Source organism: Bombyx mori, chromosome 25 (assembly GCF_030269925.1).
Source record: "Bombyx mori chromosome 25, ASM3026992v2".
Lineage (NCBI taxonomy): Eukaryota > Metazoa > Arthropoda > Insecta > Lepidoptera > Bombycidae > Bombyx > Bombyx mori.
This window is the reverse complement of record NC_085131.1, coordinates 2,152,442-2,173,998: the sequence shown is the minus strand read 5'-3', so window position 1 is coordinate 2,173,998 and position 21,557 is coordinate 2,152,442. Positions and strand designations below refer to the sequence as shown.

At 43.0% G+C, this 21,557-nt stretch overlaps 2 protein-coding genes across 4 annotated transcripts in view; one reads left to right on the top strand and one right to left on the bottom strand.

Annotated features, from left to right (window-relative positions):
- Nucleotides 1-21,557, bottom strand: part of LOC105842984 (uncharacterized) — a 204,130-nt gene that overhangs the window by 24,004 nt on the left and 158,569 nt on the right. The gene's annotated exons all lie outside the window — the stretch shown is intronic.
- On the top strand, nucleotides 438-21,278 carry LOC101735544 (polyribonucleotide nucleotidyltransferase 1, mitochondrial). 3 transcript variants are annotated; one of them, XM_062676039.1, is made up of 13 exons: nucleotides 438-1,035; nucleotides 1,630-1,835; nucleotides 2,390-2,600; nucleotides 2,728-2,894; nucleotides 3,776-3,932; nucleotides 4,548-4,761; nucleotides 11,625-11,752; nucleotides 12,156-12,346; nucleotides 12,907-13,064; nucleotides 13,737-13,924; nucleotides 16,160-16,286; nucleotides 18,591-18,824; nucleotides 19,333-21,278. In XM_062676039.1, exons 3-13 carry the CDS (start codon nucleotides 2,491-2,493, stop codon nucleotides 19,483-19,485), a joined length of 1,827 nt encoding a protein of 608 aa, XP_062532023.1. In that variant the 5' UTR covers nucleotides 438-1,035; nucleotides 1,630-1,835; nucleotides 2,390-2,490; the 3' UTR covers nucleotides 19,486-21,278. The 3 variants fall into 3 exon arrangements, with proteins under 3 accessions (XP_062532023.1, XP_037876133.1, XP_037876132.1); XM_038020205.2 differs by lacking the exon at nucleotides 438-1,035 and adding an exon at nucleotides 1,066-1,415 and having other exon boundaries at nucleotides 16,163-16,286; XM_038020204.2 differs by lacking the exon at nucleotides 438-1,035 and adding an exon at nucleotides 1,066-1,415.

Below are 21,557 nucleotides of genomic sequence, written 5' to 3'. Positions count from 1 at the left end.
AAATATTAAGTGTCAAGTATTTGTAATGTACAGAAAAGAAGGTTTTTTTAAACTTGAAAATAAGTCCCAAGAATTTTAAAATTTGTTGACCCGCATTAACGCGTCAAATGCTTGGCGAATTTTATTTTATATCCAATGCGATTATACCTTTAACTAATAAATATCCTTAAAACTGTTTAATCTGTTCGTCCAGACTCCAGGTCAAAATGTGTTTCAAGCACTGAAGTATTAAAGGTCTTTTCGCGTCATCTGAGAAGGAGCTTGCTGACCTATTCCGTAGAGTGGAGTATGAGAGTAGTTTGGTGGGGCTCTCCGTTAATAAGTCCAAAACAAAGGTCATGATAGTGGACAGAACCAGTCAACTCTCAAGAACTGGAGAGCTATCAGATCTAGAATTCGTCAGCGAGTTCATATACCTCGGGTCCTTACTGACCGACCGCGGAGGCAGTGAGGGAGAGATAAGGAGGAGGACGCAGATGGCCAAAACAGCGATGACCAAGCTCAAACGAATATGGCAAAATCGCAAAGTCTCTAACGTCACGAAAATGAGACTCGTCCGAACCTTAGTTTTCTCAATCTTTCTCTACGGGGCAGAGTCCTGGACAATTAAGGCATCCGAGCGCAAGAAAATAAATGCATTTGAAATGTGGTGCTGGAGACGAATGCTCCGAATTCCGTGGACGGCCAAGAGGACAAATAAATCTATCCTGGATCAGCTTCGCATCCGAGTCAGGCTCTCAACAATCTGTTACCAGAGGATCCTCAGCTACTTCGGTCATATTGCCCGCCGACAGTCAGATAACTTGGACAAAGTGATTGTGACGGGCAAAGTAGAAGGAAAGAGACCCCGCGGCCGATTACCTAGCCGTTGGTGTGATCAAGTAACCGCTCTAACTGGGTTGCCAGTCGCAACCGCCATTCGAGCAGCTGAGGACCGGACGAGATGGAAACAGCTCACGAGACAGGCAACGGTCAAGTTTCAGGGACACGACCTTCAGCAATGAAGAAAGCGACGAAGAAGAAGAAGAATTAAAGGTCTATAGTTTCAAGACTGTCAACTGTCAAAGAAAATTATCAACATTCAGTCAAACAACATCAGTCAAAGTTTTTGCTTGATATTGTCTAATTTAAACTTATTTTTAGTGACTTTCGTTAATTGGCGAACTTATAATATAGATATTATTATGAAAAGTAAACAAATCATTAAGATTATTTTTTAACTAAAACCATAAATTCTATAGTACTTCTAATATCATAACGGGTGTCCTTTTTGACTCTCAAGATCATATACACAAGAAAATGTTACATAAAAAATGTATATTATTAACAAAATTGAAGACGAAAAGTCGGTATTACTGTAGATTTCTCTCATCACAAGCCAAACTTGGCGTAATTGATATTCCTTTTACTAACGGGTAAGTTTCGAGGTTAGAATATTTAAGGTTATATATCGGTACATATCAATAAAAATATATAACAATTACAAATCTACCATTCCTTTTAGAATATACAGTAAACTCAATAATTTATATAACTTTGATATAAATAAAAAATAGCAATAAAATACTAATTTTATAAAATCGATATAAAAAATTTAAAAGTTTTAAAATTAATTCCAATAATTTTCAGGACCACCCTGAAATTGTCCACGGGCCGTTACGCAAGATTCGCAGATGGAGCATGTGTTGTGTCCCTCGGTAACACAAGCGTGCTATCAACTGTTGTGTCAAAAGCTAAACAAAATCCCACTTCGTTCTTACCACTCACAGTTGACTACAGACAAAAAGCCGCAGCCGCAGGACGAATTCCTACCAATTTTTTTAGGAGAGAACTGGGTAAGACATGTAACAATCAGTCGTCAAACATTTAAGCCAACAGATTTGTCAGTCAATTCATTTTAATACACTGAAGTCAAATAAAATGGGCTCTATCTACTGCATAACCAATATTTTCATAACTGATCCTGTATAAATTGCATTCATTGGATATAAAATATAATATATGAGAGCCATTGTATAATAATTGTAATTGAGAATTCAGTTTCATTTTTCAAAGTTTAATACTGCTATTAATGTCTAGACAGCATTGCTGCAAAAACTGACAAAATATGCCAAACAGCAATCTGAACTAATAATCAAGTTCATCTTTTTTTATTCTGTTGATGCTAGTCAGCATAGGGAAGTTGTAAAATTATTGTTTTTGATGTGTCCAAATTTTCCAGTTAAATGGACCTCTTGAAGTTGTTAAAAATGATGATCAAATACCAGCAAATATACATGCATACAAAAGCATGTCAAAAATGGATAGATTTTATTTTAACTAAACACTTTGCATAAGCAGTAGTTACAAAGAAAAACTAGATAATACCAAGACAAATTTATTTTAACAGGTCCATCAGAAAAAGAAATTCTTACTTCACGAGTAATAGATCGTTCCCTACGTCCGCTCTTCCCGAATAACTACAACTATGATACACAGATAGTATGCAACATGTTGGCGATGGATGGAACGAATTTGCCTGAAACAGTAGCTATAAATGCGGCAAGTGCAGCACTTGCACTTTCCGATGTGCCGTGGAATGGCCCTGTTGGTGCTGTTCGGTATTACAATTTTCATAGCTTACACAAATATTAAATTAGCTTTTCATTAAACTTTAAATAAATTTTAAATTACCAAGAGTTTTGTGTAATCTATATATCTGTATCCAGCTCATAATTCTTCTTTCAGATTAGGTCAAATTGACAATGAATTAATAATAAATCCAACACGTAAAGAATTGGAGAAGTCTGTTTTGAACTTAATCGTGACAGCTACCAGCAGTAATCTAGTAGTGATGCTGGAAGGTAGCGCCTCCGACATCCTACAGCAGGATCTACTCAAGGCCATCAAATTAGGTATGAATGTAAGTTGATTTTTTAATCAGAATATTTTCTATAAATAGAATCAGAATATAAACCCGTATATAAATAAAAACGTAACTTTGCTATATATTTTCTAAGATTGTCGTCAATCACAAATTATTAAAATATTTTTCAATATAGTAATACCGTTTGATAAAATCAAGCTGCTATAAACTTGCTGTTTTTATTTTATGGCTCATCTGAAGGCTGTTGTTAACAGAGCTTATAGATATCACTATGTGAATGTCACCACTCTGGGACAGTAATTGTATAGTATAATGGCTTTACTACCTTCAACTTGGAATGCATTATTGTTACGAAGCAGAAGTAGGCTATGTAGTCTTCTTTTTTTCTCCATATTATCCCACTGGGTGGGGTCGGTACAGCAAATTTTTCTCTTCCATTCTCTTCTATTAATCGTAATCTCAATACTCGCTTCTCTCTCTCTCTCTCTCTTTCATATCGTCATTCACACACTCCATCCATGTCTTCTTCGGTCAACCTCTTCCTCCTCTGTCTTGCACTACTATTTCTTTGCATCTTCTCTCTATGCATCACATGTCCATACCACACTAACCATCCGCTCTTTAATTTTTAATTACCGGGGCTACTTTCACACTTCCTCTGATATACTAGTAGGCTATTATAAGTAGAAATGTATACTGTTATTACTATCACAAAAAGGCTTGTCCCTTGTCATACTAATTTCATTATGTATCTAATGAACTTATTATTTAGTTTGGCACTATAGATACTATAGAATATGTAATTACAGTCATTGAATGATTCTGAGAAGAAAAGATTTACACAACACACATTGACAGTGGACACAACAAAAATGCTCTGAACCAAAGTTTTATTTCTATCTCTTTCAGGAACCAAAGAAGCTCAACAAATTGTGAGAGGGATAGAGAAACTGCAGAAGGATCATGGTAAAATGAAAAGAGAATATGAAATTCAACCACCTCTAGAACAAAACATTGTTGATACTATCAAAATATTATCTTCTATGAAAATCAGAGAAATATTGAGGTATATTGTTTTAAATTAATTAGGCCTAATTATTTTTGAAGTATTATGATTATATTTATGAGGTATTATTATTATATTTATGAGGTATTATTATTATATTTATGAGGTATTATTATTAACAAATTTAGATCTTTGCCTTTTTTTTTATTGATTACATGGTTGGAACGAGCTCACAGCCCACCCGGTGTTAAGTGGTTACTGGAGCCCACGTAAATGCGCCACCCACCTTGAGATATAAGTTTTAAAATCTCAGTATAGTTACAACGGCTGCCCACCCTTCAGACCGAGACGCATTACTGCTTCACGGCAGAAATAGGCAGAGTGGTGGTACTCACAAGAGGTCCTACCACCAGTAATTACGCAAATTATAATTTTGCGGGTTTCATTTTTATTACACGATGTTATTCCTTCACCGTGGAAGTCAATCGTGAACATTAGTTGAGTACGTATTTCATTAGAAAAATTGGTACCCGCCTGAGATTCGAAAACCGCTCAACACAAATGTATCGGACGTCTTATCCGTTAGGCCACGACGACTTCAAACGAGTTACATCGTCTTACATCGAGGAGTTTGACAGCATCCACACTGTTGTTCTGAATATATATTTTTTTCAGTGACTTCACCCACGATAAGACGTCCCGGGATAACGCCATATCCGATCTACGACAGACCGTGCTGAACCAGTTCCGGGACACGAACATAGACGTGACCCGTCTCCAGGACTGCTTCAACGAGAACCTCAAGCAGATATTCCGCGAGATGATCTTCGAGACTGACACGAGATGCGACGGCCGGCATCTTGATCAGCTCAGAGATATTAGCTGCCAGGTAAGAGTGGAAGTTACATAAAATATTTTTACAGAGACACCATCACATATTATAGGTTAGGTTCCATGAAATTACTGAAGCTTTTAATCGACTTACGCGTTACACAGAACGCAATTATCTACATTAGCTGAAACGTTTCTAATATGATCCTTAAATATTATTTTTACCTGTGAATTCGTTCATTCATTTATATATAATTTAAAAAGTCAATATTAATAAATAGTTTGGATACTTTTTCAGTGATTCAATTACTTAAGTTTTGTAATGATACTCTTCACAACTTTATACAATATTTTTTTATTTTCACCCTGAGTACATGCAACTTTATAAATAAGCAAAGATCCAACAAAGAATACAATGTGTACAGAAAGGTTTGCCACGAATGATGTTGTGTTGGGTCGTAAGGCAGTATTAAAATTTATTCATTATTTAAAATGATAATTTCACCAAAAGAATGATTGGATTTTCTTTACTTAAATAATTACATATCTGTTAAAATTAGTTTTTCCAAGTCTGTCAGTGTAGTTTTTTTTTCTTCGGGTGACGTCGAGTGTGAACACAAGTGTCTTCGAAGTTTCCCGGTGTTTTAATTAATATTATTTGTTTAAATTGCTGTTGACTTGCGCTACTGATTCGTGTTGGTGTTGGTATATATCTGTTGTGCCGTGAGTGTAAATATATTGTGTTTGTTATATTATTAAAAGGTAAGAATCATGGATGACCCGCACGATCCCGGGGGAGGTTATAAAGGACCACGTGCGCCCCACTCACAAAACTTTTCTTCTCAGATGGATATAGATCCACCCAATTCCAGAAAACGACCACCACAGTCTGAGGAAAACATTCCCCCTAAAAAAACGATTACTAATCTTTCACAAACTTCGCCGTCGATTCAGTCCACGTACACACATCCCGATTTTGTTGAACGTAAGACCCGATACTGTGAAGATGACATTGCCCCTTTTTTAGTCCACGTTAATAAGACGGTAACAGATGTGTCTGCTGGTCCCACCTTGAAACCCATCAAATTCGGACACTTTCTATTCAGAAACAGCATAAAAAATGTAATACAGGATGGTGTGAAACGCATTGGCCGCAACAGGGTTTCAGTGGAATTTAAATCTGCTGCTGCGGCTAACGCTTTTCTAGAACACCCAGCACTTCAGCCGGCTAAATTTGAAGCGAACATCCCATCTTATAATGTTACACGAATGGGAATTGTGCGTGATGTTCCAGTAGAATGGACTTTAGAGGAGCTGGTCCAATCGGTAGAAGTTCCTGCTGGCTGCGGTGCAGTCATTAAAGCACGCCGCTTGAATAGGAAGAAAATAGAAAATAATGTCCCTACCTGGATACCTACCCAATCTGTAGTTTTAACTTTCTCTGGTCAAAAACTTCCAAATCGGATTTTCTGCTTTTTTACTTCTCTCCCAGTTGAAGTTTATGTCCTTCCCATTATCCAGTGCAACAAGTGCTGCCGATTCGGCCATATTTCAACGCAGTGTCGATCAGCCCCTCGTTGCTTTATTTGCTCCCAACCCCACGAAGGAATTACCTGCTCGAAGTCATCCCCTCTATGCCTGTTCTGTTCCGGCCCCCACTCTGCCACTGACACATCCTGCCCAGAGCACAGTCGACAAAAATCGATCAAATTAGTTATGTCACAGGAAAGCATCTCATATTTAGAAGCATCGGCTAGGTTCCCACAGGTGAGAAGATCATTTGCAGATACTGCCCGAATGACTCAATCATTTCCGTCCACGTATCCTCCGACAATCCACACTGATCTCTCTCAGCCACTCCATCCCAATTCTCAGTCCTCTTCTTATAAGAAGACTGTTAATATAGCCCGACGCCCATATTCTGCTGCTCTAAGCCCAGGCTACGATAGAGAAGCCCACTGTCGTATTGTAGATACTCCAGCCTCCACCACCCCCAATGGATGCGCTCTGTTATCTCCCAACCCCCCTCAACAAGAAAATCTACTAGAACTTCTCTTGTCCACCCTCATCAACATCATTTCGAAAATGAATGATGTAGCCCTACCGAACAACGTCTATCAAAAACTGACTCAGCTGATTTCGATTTTCAACAATGTTCCCAACAATCCTACAGTGGAATTGTCGCAGCATTAGATTAAAAAAAGCTGAACTGATTTTTCTCATAAATAAGCATAACCCCTTGATTTTTGCTGTCCAGGAGTCACGCCTACTCCCGGGCTCCCGCTTCAGGGTTCCCGGTTTTGCGTGCCTCCGGGATGATAAGAACAACGGAAAATGCGGTAGCTGCATTTTAGTTTCGAGATCCATCCCATATTCCCAGATCACCCTCCCTCCACATGACAGTAACTGCTTCAATGTAGTGGCTGTTAGAGCCTTAGATATATCTTTTTTATCCGTTTATATACCTGATCCTAACATGTCCATCCTAACAAATCTATTCTCAATCATTGGTGCCCTCCCCCCTCCTGTTGCTGTATTGGGTGACTTTAACATCCACCACAGTTCATGGGGTTGTTATCAGAATGATTCCCTATCCTCCGCCTTCCTTGACCTAGTTGATGACCACAACCTCTGCATCCTCAATGACGGCTCCCCCACACGTAGAGTTCTTCCTGGCCAGAACCCAAAATCCGCTGTAGACCTTTCTCTATGCACTCCAGCCACCTCTTCGCGCCTCACATGGCTTACGCTGTGCAATACGCATGGTAGTGATCATTTCCCCATCCTTATGTCCTTTCCTGACTCCTCTAATTATATACTCCCTCCTCGCAACCCTCGACTTAAATTTAATTTGTCGAAGGCGGACTGGACCCTGTTCTCTCAGTCTGTTGACGCTCTTTTGGTTCATCTTTCCCCAGTCCCCCATGAGAACACTCATGCTGCTTACTCCATCTTTAGGAATGCTTTACTTTCAGCAGCAGAGACAGCGATTCCTACTAAAAACGCTTCTAGGGGTAAAATCCCATCACTTCCCTGGTGGGACTCTGACTGCTCTGATCTATGTAAACAACGTAAAGAAGCCGAGATGGAGTACGCGTTACACATGTCTCCAGCTAATTACATAAGTTATAAAGAAGTAGCTGCAAGGACAGTCAGAACACTATCTGAACGAAAGAGACTGGGCTGGAACATGTTTTGTGAGTCTCTTTCTCCCAGTTCCCGCCCTTCTTTGGTCTGGAATAATGTCAGGAGATTTCGCGGATCCGTATCTGTAGACCACAATTCTTCTTCGAACGACCCATCGGTTTGGATCGATTCATTCTCATGTCGACTTGCTCCCCCTTACGTTCCCACCTTAGCTGAGTCCTCTTCCCTTCCCCCTCCGCTTTCACCTACTCCTGATACTCTTGTGGCCCCTTTTTCTCTGGACGAACTAACTGCAGTTTTGGAGTCTCTTAAGGACTCGTCCCCGGGAATCGATGGAATACCTTATTCATTCATTGTCAAATGTAGCTTTACGTCCAAATTAATATTTCTAAACATATTAAATAATATTTATTCTTTAGGAATCCCTCCAGATGAATGGAAAACCCAAATAATCGTCCCTATCCTCAAGCCAGCAAAACCTAATAACGAGTCAAGTAGCTACCGTCCCATCGCCCTATCATGTACCATGAGCAAAATTTTAGAACATCTTGTTAAAAATAGATTGGAGTGGTTTGTGGAGAGTAGAGGCATCCTCCCTGCAAGTCAATTTGGCTTTAGGAAGGGATTGAGCACTATGGATAGCGTAGGTTGCCTTGCAACGGATATACGCATTGCTCTCTCTAAAAGAGAGTCCTTGGTCGGGGTTTTTCTTGACATTGCATCCGCATACGATAATGTCCTTCTTCCTGTACTCAGGCAAAAAATGCTCCAGCTGAGTATCCCAGAGAAGATGGTTAACTTCATATCTAATCTATTTTCATCTAGAGCCATTTTAATTTCTTGCCAAAATTCTTTACTTCCTCCTAGACTTCTATGGAAGGGCCTCCCTCAGGGATCAGTTTTAAGCCCTCTATTATACAACTTGTATACCTACGACCTAGAACTTTCGGTAAATTCATTCTGCAACGTACTACAATATGCGGATGATTTGGCTCTATACGTCTCAGTCAGGGACTTAGGGGATGCCTCTGCTCGCCTCAACTCCGCTATTAACTATCTCCATGACTGGTTAGGTAATCATGGTCTATCCCTTTCAGTTGAGAAGAGCAGTGTAGTGACATTTTCTCGCATGCGATCTATTCCCGACGTCATTGTCTCGTTTGATGGCAAAATATTCCCAGTGCGAAACTCAGTAAAATTTCTCGGAGTCGTTCTTGACTCGCGTATGACTGGTGTCCAACACATTAACCACATCATCAAAAAGTGCGAAAAGAACATCCATATTCTTCGCCCCCTGTCAGGCGTATGGTGGGGATCACACCCCTACACTCAAAAACTGTTATATAACGCCTTGATTCGCAGCCATTTTGATTATGGCACTCACATTCTAGAACCTTGCAATAAGTCTGCCTTAACCTCCTTGGACAGGATCCAATCAAAGTGCCTACGTATCATAATCGGAGCAATGAAGTCTTCCCCCATTAACGCCCTTCAGGTTGAATGTGCAGAACCCCCCTTGCACTTGAGGAGACAATACTTATCGGACAGATTCATTTACAAAAATTTTCAGCTTTCTAACCACCCCCTTATTTCAAAGTTACATACTCTTTCGGAACACATCTATTTCAACAGTTACTGGAATCATAAGTCCCACCCATGCCTCTTCACCAGTTTTGTTAAGTTTATCAGCCTCCCCTGTCCCGTCTATCAATGTAGGTTAAATCCATTATTCCTCACACCTTATAATGCAATTCTATACCGTCCGGACATTGTTCTAAATATCGGAATAAATAAAGATGACCCCGGTGCAAACGCCAAATTTAACTCTGTCGTCAATAGTAAATGGAACGGTTGGCATACTATGTTCACTGACGCATCAAAAATAAAAGCTGACGGCTGTGTAGGCTTCGCTGTCTGGATACCGGAGTACAAAATCATTTTAAACTTTAAGTGTCCCCCTCAAGCCTCGGTTTTTACAGGAGAGGCGCTAGCTATCCTTGAAGCCCTGATGTATATAGAATCACATAAGCTACACAACACGGTGATATTCACCGACTCTAGAAGCTGTCTACAGGCAATCCTTGCAAACCAACTCAGATCCAAGTCAAAACTCCCTTTTGTTCTGAAAATTAAAGAAATTCTTTTTCGGTGTCACGTGTCTGGCATAAAAATCACCCTAGCTTGGATCCCGGGACATAGCGGTATAGTGGGTAATGAGGGTGCTGATCAGTGTGCTAAGGATGCCACGACAATAGGTAGTGATATTCATTACACAACCTATGCACAAGATCTAACGTCTCTAGCCAAGGCCGATCTCATATCGCGCTGGAATGAAGCGTGGAACCTTTCGAAGCGCATTAAAGGCAAACATTACGCGGATGTTCAAGACTCGTTGCTCGTTCGGCCTTGGTTTTTTAAATACAGGAAAGCCAACAAGAGAGTCACGTCCACAATATGTAGGTTAAGATTAGGTCATGCTTGTACCCCGGTTCACCTAGCTAAAATAAGGGTCAAGGATAGCTCCCTATGTGAGTGTGGGCTCGACGAGGGATCAGCAGAACACATTTTCTTTAACTGCCCTAGAAGACCTTCCCTTTACGAAGTTCTACCGGACATTATCCCCAGACCGACGAATTTCAAATCTTTGTTGAGCCTTGTACATACAACTTTTGTAAATATTTTATGTGAATATGTTCACCAGAATAACATTAGACTATAAGTTGTTTGTCCTTACTAATCTTCTGACAATCTTTTCTGTAACATATATATATATATATGTATGTATATGTATATATACATATATTGTTTGTCCTGTTTTAGGTTAGTAATTCAACAGTTGATTACTTTGTAAAATAATAATAATTAAAATTGATGTGACCTTGTGCAATCACGAAGCCCACCCAACAAAAAAGAATCCAAACTTCACCAAAAGACATCAGCTGAGCATAATCAAAACCACAGACTATAAAACTTGACTTTGGCGAAATCAAAAAGGACCGCCATTACAAAAGAAAATGAATGAAATGTCAGTGTAATTGCGGGTGTCTGTCATCTGTAGTTATTCGAAGGGACTTTTTGGCGGGAACACGAGAAGTGAAGCTGTGTAATTTGTTTTATTTTGTCTATTTAGTGTTTCTTCGGGTTTAAATGTGTAATACTGGTGGTTTATTAACTGTTTAGTATCTGTGAAAGTGCACAAATGTGGGAAAATTAAACAGAGCCGCTGGACGTAACTTCTCAGGATCCTGCAAAAAGTCTCAGTAACTGACCACCATTTTACTAAGATTATATTTTATCCCATATCATCTCATCTCATTTCATTTAATTTCACTCCATCTTATAATCTATCTATATCTATCTTCTATCTTATATATATAAAAATGAATTGCTGTTCGTTAGTCTCGCTAAAACTCGAGAACGGCTGGACCGATTTTGCTAATTTTGGTCTTGAATTATTTGTGGAAGTCCAGAGAAGGTTTAAAAGGTAAAAAATATGAAAATGCTCGAAATTAAATAAAAATAACAATTTTGTTTTCCCTTTGATGTGTCCCCCGTCGGACGGATTCCTTTTCTTTGTTTTGTTTTAAGTTTATTTTATACGAAAATTTAGGTCTTTTATTTATCGATTGAGGCACTACGAAGTCTGCCGGGTCAGCTAGTTTTTCATAAAAATAAGAATATAAATTAAAATAAGACATGACTTAAAGGGCTTAGTTACCGGGTCATAAAATCTCTTAAAACAAAAGTTATTCCAAGTGTGTGTTGCGGTCGCAGGTGTCGCTGTACGAGCCGCTCCACGGCAGCGCGGTGTTCCAGCGCGGACAGACGCAGGTGCTGTGCACCGTCGCCTTCGACTCGCCCGACAGCGCGCTCAGGGTGGACACGCTCACCATGCTCACCAGGTGCTCACGCTGACCACGACACATGCGCTCCAACCGCAGATCTGTCCTGCGATAAGAAAGCACAGACAGATTTTGTTTCAATCACTTAATACGAAAATTGTTTTTTTTTATTTATTGCTTAGATAGGTGGACGAGCTCACAGCCCACCAGGTGTTAAGTGGTTACTGGAGCCCATAGACATCTACAAAGTAAATGCGCCACCCACCTTGAGATACAAGTTCTAAGGTCTCAAGTATAGTTACAACGGCTGCCCCACCCTTCAAACCGAAACGCATTACTGCTTCACGGCTGAAACAGGCAGGGCGGTGATACCTACCCGCGCGGACTCACAAGAGGTCGTACCACTAGTAAAGCATTGTAAAGTAAACCATAAATTGATTATAATATAAAAAATTGTGAACAGCGGAATCAAAGAGAAAAGTTTCTTCCTGCACTACGAATTCCCGCCATACGCAACCGGCGAGGTGGGTCGCACCGGAGCCCCAGGGCGCCGCGAGGCCGGCCACGGAGCCCTGGCCGAGCGGGGGCTGCTGCCCGTCGTGCCGCAACTACCCTACACCGTCAGACTTACAGCTGAAGTCTTAGAATCGAATGGTATTCCATCCAATACGTCCTCGTTTTCACTACCAGTTCAGTCCCATTCTTTTTATTAGATTAAAGTGTGAAAAAAAAAACAAACAAAAAACGCTTTTATAGAAAATCCAACTAAAAAATAGAAAAATAAATTTTAATAAATTTGAATTAAAAAAGAAAAAGCAAAGAATAAGAAAAAATGATTTTATTCTAAAAAAGCGTGGGGTGCTTTTCAGGATATTATCAAAAGAACCCTTCTACTCATTATCTGTTCATAAAATTTAAATGTAACTACTGATACCATGCACCCGACGCTTTTTTTTACAATAAAATAATTTTTCTTACACTATTTTTATTTAAAATTAATAAAAAAAATATTCTATTTTTAGTTGGATTTTTATTATAGTTTTTTTTTATTTTATTTTTTATTGAATTTTCATAGGTCCTTAATAAATATACCAAATTTCGAGTAAATCCGACGTTTTGAGGGGGGGGGGGAATCATGTTCAAAGATTCCGTTACAAACCTACATACATACTGAAGCTAATAAAAGCGTATTAAAACGTGTTCTTGTACCCCAGGATCGAGTTCGATGGCATCGGTGTGCGGGGGGTCGCTGGCCCTCATGGACGCGGGGGTGCCGCTGGGGGGGCCGGCCGCGGGGGTCGCCGTGGGGCTCGTCTCTAAAGCCGACGAGAACGGTCACATGGCCGACTACAGGATACTCACTGATTTGTTAGTGAGTCTCACTTTTGTTTGACTACTAACGGGAACAACGGCTTTATAAAAGAAAACTAAAAATAAATATGATAAATAAAGATTCAGTGACCTAATGAAGGCAGGTGACGCGCGGCGTCACTGATCTCGGCCGGCTGTCTCGCTTCAAAAGACATGTAATTTTAGAAACTTAGTTTTTTTTTTCTTCGCTTATTACATACATACCATTGTAAGAATGTCGTAGAATAAATATTGGGCTAAAAGAATCGAACCTACGCGCCTATTGCTAATAAAGGAGAGAACCAATTAATTAATTTAATTGTAATTGTATATATTTCGGCCGCCCATAGTCACGCGTAATGATTAAAATTAACTGGCGAAGTATAAAAACTAGATTTGACTGTTTCTGCTAATTCGTATAAAAACCTTCTTCTTCTTGCTTCGGTTTCCTCAATACACCGTGACCACCGCAACAAGAGTTTATTGCGGACCATTCCTTGCCTCTATCTGCCGCCGAGTGTAGAGCATCGTGAACTGTGGTGTCGAGGGTAGTGCGGATCTGGCCAGTCCAACGTGTCGGGCCTACCTCGTGGTCTTCTTCCGTCCACCTTGCCAGTCAACATTAGCTTCTCCAAGTTAAAAAACCTAAGGTACGATACTATTAAAAAACAGGAGTTAATTCAAAATTCCTCAGGGCATAGAAGACTACATGGGCGATATGGACTTCAAAGTGGCCGGCACGAAGAAGGGCATCACGGCGCTGCAGGCGGACATCAAGCTGGCCGGCCTGCCGCTCCGCGTCGTCATGGAGGCCGTGCAGCGGGCTTGCGACGCCAAGGCCAAGATCATCGACATCATGAACCAATGCCTCGACGCACCCAGGTCAGCGGGGCACGACGCACCCAGTGCTGCGGGGAACGACTCACACCGGGCACGAAGCTCACCCGGTGCGGGGCACGACGCCCAACCGGTGCGGGGCACGACGCCCAACCGGTGCGGGGCACGACGCCCAACCGGTGCGGGGCACGACGCCCAACCGGTGCGGGGCACGACGCCCAACCGGTGCGGGGCACGACGCTCCACCGGTGCGGGGCACGACGCCCAACCGGTGCGGGGCACGACGCCCAACCGGTGCGGGGCACGACGCCCAACCGGTGCGGGGCACGACGCCCAACCGGTGCGGGGCACGACGCCCAACCGGTGCGGGGCACGACGCCCAACCGGTGCGGGGCACGACGCCCAACCGGTGCGGGGCACGACGCCCAACCGGTGCGGGGCACGACGCCAAATCGGTGCGGGGCACGACGCCCAACCGGTGCGGGGCACGACGCTCCACCTGTGCGGGGCACGACGCCCAACCGGTGCGGGGCACGACGCCCAACTGGTGCGTGGCACGACGCCCAACCGGTGCGGGGCACGACGCTCACCCGGTGCGGGTCACGACGCTCCACCGGTGCGGGCACGACGCCCAACGGGTGGGGGGCACGACGCTCAACCGGTGCGGGGCACGACGCTCCACCTGTGCGGGGCACGACGCCCAACCGGTGCGGGGCACGACGCTCCACCTGTGCGGGGCACGACGCCCAACCGGTGCGGGGCACGACGCCCAACCGGTGCGGGGCACGACGCCCAACTGGTGCGGGGCACGACGCCAAATCGGTGCGGGGCACGACGCTCCACCTGTGCGGGGCACGACGCCCAACCGGTGCGGGGCACGACGCCCAACTGGTGCGGGGCACGACGCCAAATCGGTGCGGGGCACGACGCTCCACCTGTGCGGGGCACGACGCCCAACCGGTGCGGGGCACGACGCCCAACCTGTGCGGGGCACGACGCCCAACCGGTGCGGGGCACGACGCCCAACCGGTGCGGGGCACGACGCCCAACTGGAGCGGGGCACGACGCCAAATCGGTGCGGGGCACGACGCTCCACCTGTGCGGGGCACGACGCCCAACCGGTGCGGGGCACGACGCCCAACCGGTGCGGGGCACGACGCTCCACCTGTGCGGGGCACGACGCCCAACCGGTGCGGGGCACGACGCCCAACCGGTGCGGGGCACGACGCCCAACTGGTGCGGGGCACGACGCCAAATCGGTGCGGGGCATGACGCCCAACCGGTGCGGGGCACGACGCCCAATCGGTGCGGGGCACGACGCCCAACTGGTGCGGGGCACGACGCCAAATCGGTGCGGGGCACGACGCCCAACCGGTGCGGGGCACGACGCCCAACTGGTGCGGGGTACGACGCCAAATCGGTGCGGGGCACGACGCCCAACCGGTGCGGGGCACGACGCTCACCCGGTGCGGGTCACGACGCTCCACCGGTGCGGGCACGACGCCCAACGGGTGGGGGGCACGACGCTCAACCGATGCGGGGCACGACGCTCCACCTGTGCGGGGCACGACGCCCAACCGGTGCGTGGCACGACGCCCAACCGGTGCGGGGCACGACGCTCACCCGGTGCGGGTCACGACGCTCCACCGGTGCGGGCACGACGCCCAACGGGTGGGGGGCACGACGCTCAACCGGTGCGGGGCACGACGCTCCACCTGTGCGGGGCACGACGCCCAACCGGTGCGGGGCACGACGCCCAACTGGTGCGGGGCACGACGCCAAATCGGTGCGGGGCATGACGCCCAACCGGTGCGGGGCACGACGCCCAATCGGTGCGGGGCACGACGCCCAACTGGTGCGGGGCACGACGCCAAATCGGTGCGGGGCACGACGCCCAACCGGTGCGGGGCACGACGCCCAACTGGTGCGAGGTACGACGCCAAATCGGTGCGGGGCACGACGCCCAACCGGTGCGGGGCACGACGCTCACCCGGTGCGGGTCACGACGCTCCACCGGTGCGGGCACGACGCCCAACGGGTGGGGGGCACGACGCTCAACCGGTGCGGGGCACGACGCCCAACCGGTGCGAGGCACGATGCTCCACCTGTGCGGGGCACGACGCCCAACCGGTGCGGGGCACAACCCTCCCCCGATACAGGGCACGATGTTTCTCGGAGACGGGGCACGACGCTCCCACGACTTTGGTAGCTTAGCTTACTTAGCTCATATTCATTCATTCACACAATTCAACACAAAATCTAATCAAATGATTTCTTTAGCAGACAAGGATTAAAAGAGAACATGCCAGTGATTGAAGAGATCGAAGTGGAAGCTCACAAGCGGCCCAAGCTCCACGGGCTCGGCGGCTCCAACTTGAAGAAGCTTTACGTTGAGACCGGCGTGCAGGTAAGTCGTCGTGGCCTAAACGATAAGACGTCCGGTGCATTCGTTGTTGCGATGCACCGGTGTTCGAATCCCGCAGGCGGGTACCAATTTTTCTAATGATATACGTACTTAACAAATGTTCACGATTGACTTGCACGGTGAAGGAGTTACATCGTGCAATAAAAATGAAACCCGAAAAATTATAATTTGCGTAATCACTGGTGGTAGGACCTCTTGTGAGTCCGCACGGGTAGGTACCACCGCCCTGCCTATTTCTGCCGTGAAGCAGTAATGCGTTTCGGTTTGAAGGGTGGGTTAGCCGTTGTAACTATACTGAGACCTTAGAACTTATATCACAAGATGGGTGGCGCATTTACGTTGTAGATGTCTATGGGCTCCAGTAACCACTTAATACCAGGTGGGCTGTGAGCTCGTCTACGCATATAAGCAATAAATAAAAAAAAAGGAGTGTGAGTGGAGTGGGACTTGGGCACGCGCAACTTGCGACACGAGACCGAAGTCTTAATTTTATTGTATGGGCTCTTAAACCAACTAAAAATATTAAGTAGACCGTGATACGTCTCGTGAAATAAAAAAAGGATTTTAGTCCTAAAGGGCCCACTCTCCATAGTGTGCTGGGCCCAAGATGGACATCAAATATTACTATAAAAATGGACTGTTTCAAATTCTTAAATGTATTAGATATCTAAAAAATTTTAAATATTGAAATTGACGCCACTATTATTTATTAAATTATATAAAAAGAAAAAAATTGTTTTGAGGTTAATTTTCTACATAAATAATTGTCGCATTGTGAGAGATACTTAAAGAACTTTTCTTTTCTTAATGTTTAATTTATTAATTATGATAAGAGAGATGTTCCTAAGGTATTTTTATCCAATGTATGGTTTTGAATCTCGGTCAGGTTAAATAAAACCACAATTCACACAATGTTTTTCAGTCGTAGTATGAAACGTTATTGATCGGTATACATAATCGAATGTAGCTGTGACCCTTAACTCCTGAAGCCAAAGTCGTCGTTGAAAGGAGAATAAAATCCATAAAAGAAAGCCAGTAAAATAAATCGAAGAAAAATCAAAACATCAATTTTGAACGTAAGCACAAGCAGCAAGCGAACTGCGAAGTGTCAGTCAGTCAGATAAAATTCAGTGTTGTCAGTATAATGAAAAATAATTACATTAAATTCATATATCGATTATTTTTTTAAGTAACCGATAGTTGATTTCTTTTTCTTAATCTTTTTTTTTTACGAGTACAACACATTTTAAGTATTCTCAAATACTGAATTTTTTTATTTATATACTTAAAATGTTTACTTAATACGTAAAAGGTTTTGATGCTGGCAATATTTTTCCCGCAAAAATCAAAATCCTTGTTTTTTCAATAGAGTTACTTTTTTTAAACTACTTATTGTAAACTGTAGTGGCGCTCATTTGGAAGAAAGTAAATGCATATTTATTTATAACAAAATTAATGCACTAAGTATTTATTTCTCTAATCTATTGTCCGCTTTGGGCCTGAAATGGGCATTCCCCTTTGCGAATACAGTCAAAAGGTTTTTTTTTTGTTGCATAGCTGGGTGGACTTGCTTACAGCCCACCTGGTGTTAAACGGTAACCGGAGCCCATAGATATCTACAACGTAAATGCACTACCCACCTTGAGATATAGGTTCTAAGGTCTCAGTATGGTTACAACGGCTGCCCCACCCTTCAAACCGAAACGCATTACTGCTTCACGGTAGAAATAGGCAGGGCGGTCGTACCTAGCCATGCGGACTCACAAAGGTCCTACCACCACTAATTACGCAAATTATAATTTTGCGGTATTGTTTTTTATTACACGATGTTATTCCTTCACCGTGGAAGTCAATCGTGAACATTTGTTAAGTACGTATTTCATTAGAAAAATTGATACCCGCCTGCGGGATTCGAACACTGTTCCATCGCTACACACGAATGCACCGGACGTCTTATCTTTTAACTAAAACGAACTATCCTTTAACTAGCGTCCGAACTAAAAATACACACGTCCGCAATCGCTTTCGCGGCAGTAGTTTCACGTCGCGTCTACACTATGAAATTAGTTGCATGACACTAATTTCACCAAAAAATCGCGCAGGGCACGAAACTTATTTGCATTCATGAAATTAATGCATGCATTACGAAAGTATTAAAAATTACACGTGAAACTGCTGGTAAAACTAATGTCACGTAATTAATTTCATGCCACTAATTTCGTAATGTAAATTCGCCCTTAACCACGGCGACTACCGATCCCTGATGATCTGATATCGTACCTGCAGGTGACGCCAGTGGACGAGACTAAGTACAGCGTGTTCGCGCCCTCCCGGCCCGCCATGGACGAGGCCCGCTCGCGTATGGCCTCCTGGCTCACCTCCGAGCGGACCCCAGAGCTGGAGTTCGGGGCCATATACAAGGCCAGAGTGGTCGAGGTCCGGGACATCGGCGTGCTGGTCACGCTGTACCCAGGAATGAGTCCGGCTTTAGTGCACAACACGCAGCTGGACCACAGGAAGGTATTTTTAATACGCTTTTATTAGCTTCAGACGTATGTACTAACATACGTATGTACTAACATACGTCTAATGTAACAGAATCTTTGAACATGATTTTGACCCCCTTCAAAACGTCGGATTAACTCGAAATTTGGCATACTTATTAAGGACCAATGACAATTCAATATTAAAAATAAAATTGAAAAACTTGTAATTCAACTAAAAATTTAAAAATTAATAATAGTTTAAAAAAACTAACAAAATAAGATTTTATAGAAAATCCAACTAAAAAATAGAAAATAAATTTTAATAAATTAGAATTAAAAATAGTGTAAAAAAAGCGTGGGTGCATGGTATCAGTAGTTATTTCACATATATTCACTCACTACAATAAATAATGTCTCAACAAATCTGTCGCTTAGATAGTTGTAACGTTTAAGTCGCGGCGTGAACATGTGTGGAGGTCGTATTCGAGAAACTTCCACGAATAATCTATGCTTTAGTAAAATAATTTTATTCCCACCCTCAGATAATGCACCCCTCGGTTCTGGGGCTGGAAGTCGGCTCGGAGATCCAGGTGAAGTACTTCGGGCGGGACCCCGTGTCGGGGCAGGTCCGCTTGTCCAAGAAAGTGCTATCGTCGCCGCCGCCCGCCGTCGTCAGGAATTTGGATAAAAGTTAGATCAGACTAGATTTTAAAGGAGTTTTGTGCCTAAACTGTGTCCGATATAGTGTTTTTCGCGAAATTTATCATATGTTCCTGTAAATATAAAGTGTATTGCTATTATTGTATCGGAAACAAGGACCACCTTGCATTGAAGCAATTTTTTTCTCATTTTTAACTTGCAATTTCAAAGATCAAACAAACACGGTGGTGTATATGAAGGAACACGTGTGTTAAAAATCGTTATGAAAACTATGTAACTCGCGAATTTTTTTGACGCAATGTAACGTAAACTAAATTAGGACGGGCGAGGTCAACGAACCACGATGGCGTGACTAGGAGCGGCAATGTACTGCGAAGACGCTAGTACGAGTCTCGTCGTCACAAATTAAATTTGATTTGTATTTGTTTGTTATTGTAGTTTTTCGTCTCCAAATAAAATAATATAGAGCTTCTATTTGCTTAGAACTTTTAGACCCTCGTCAGTCTCTTGTTTATGCGCCCCACAGAGCCTAATCTATACACTAATCTCCCCTATAACACGGTAGCGCGTTGTAGGAGTGTTCTCGCATAACGCGCTTGTATGACCTCATATAACGCGTTACGTACAAATGTACCTAATATAATATATCCAATATTTATACAATCAAAAACTATTAGCACAAATTTAATAAATTAATTTAATTTAATTTTATACCAACACAATCGACCCAATGTGCAAAGGTACGCGAAATTAATTATGGACTGTAAAAATCATTATAAATTTCACAGCACACAAATATTACGTGTGAAATCACCGCATTATATGCTCGAATACCCGCGTTATACGAGGGACTTAAATCGCGTAATATGAACATGCGCTATAAGAGTACCGTGTTATAAGGGGGGGGTCACTGTTCATATACTAAACATTCAAAAGTCTATTAAGATATCGATATACAATCCTCAAATCTTAATAACAAATTTCTACATTAAAATGAGTAATCTGTTATACCGCCGTTCGTTAGTTTTATTTTTATCGCCCTTGTATGCAGACGAGCATACGGCCCACCTGATGGTGAGTGGTTACCATTGCCCATGGACTTCAGCAATGCCAGGGGCAGAGCCAAGTCGCTGCCTACCGTTTTCGTCGCACACCAAAAATGCACCACCTTTTTTGAGAGGCGTCAAGAGAAGTGCAACTTCAAGAATGTATGAAAATTTATGGTCATTATTTATCCTTGGAAGGTGAAATAATTTAATTAATATGGGCACTCTAACCTTGTACAGTTGTACAGCCCTGACTTGAAATAAATGAAGCCTCGGCAAATAAATATCGTTCTTAAATTGAAACAACCGTGCCTACAGTATGAAATTGAATTTAGTTATGTCAACTTCTGCTTACTCTAAAAAAATCTCAAATGTTGTCCTTATGTTTTAAGAGTAAAACTTGTGGGGCCGTCCCCACCTCAATACCTGAAGCTTGGACCGAACCTCAATGATGCCTCAAAGGACTCAAAGACGACACACACGCTGTGATATCTATGGACATATTGACTCTTGTATCGGTTATTGTTGAACTTAGCCGCCTACATCATACGTAGGCATATAGTCCTTATGCATATCTTCAGTCCAGTTTGTTTGTACAGACGTCGCTGCTGTGGTCCATTGACTGTACATCTTTGAACGATACGATTTTGTAGCTGTATGTATATTTAATGTTTACGAATATTTATATAAGTTGAATATTTCTGTTAGCCACTTAATTATTACTTTAAATGTTATTTGTTAAATTTCGACTCCAAATTATACGTATTATTTTACATTTAATACGAATGTTGTTTTATTTATTTGTTGTAATATTTGTCTGGTGCGGGAATCGAACCCGCGACCCACAACGCAACAGTCAGAGACGCAGACTACGGCACCATCGTGTCGATTAGAGTAAAAACAACTGATTTATATTTTATTACTTTTCTTCAGTCACCTCTTCTTATTACCTATCTTCAATGTACAGATATATCGGATTTGACTTATTTATTGTATTTGTGTACTTTACGAATTATTTAAAAAACGAAAAGAAAAAAAAATTTTCGTTAACGAAGCATTAT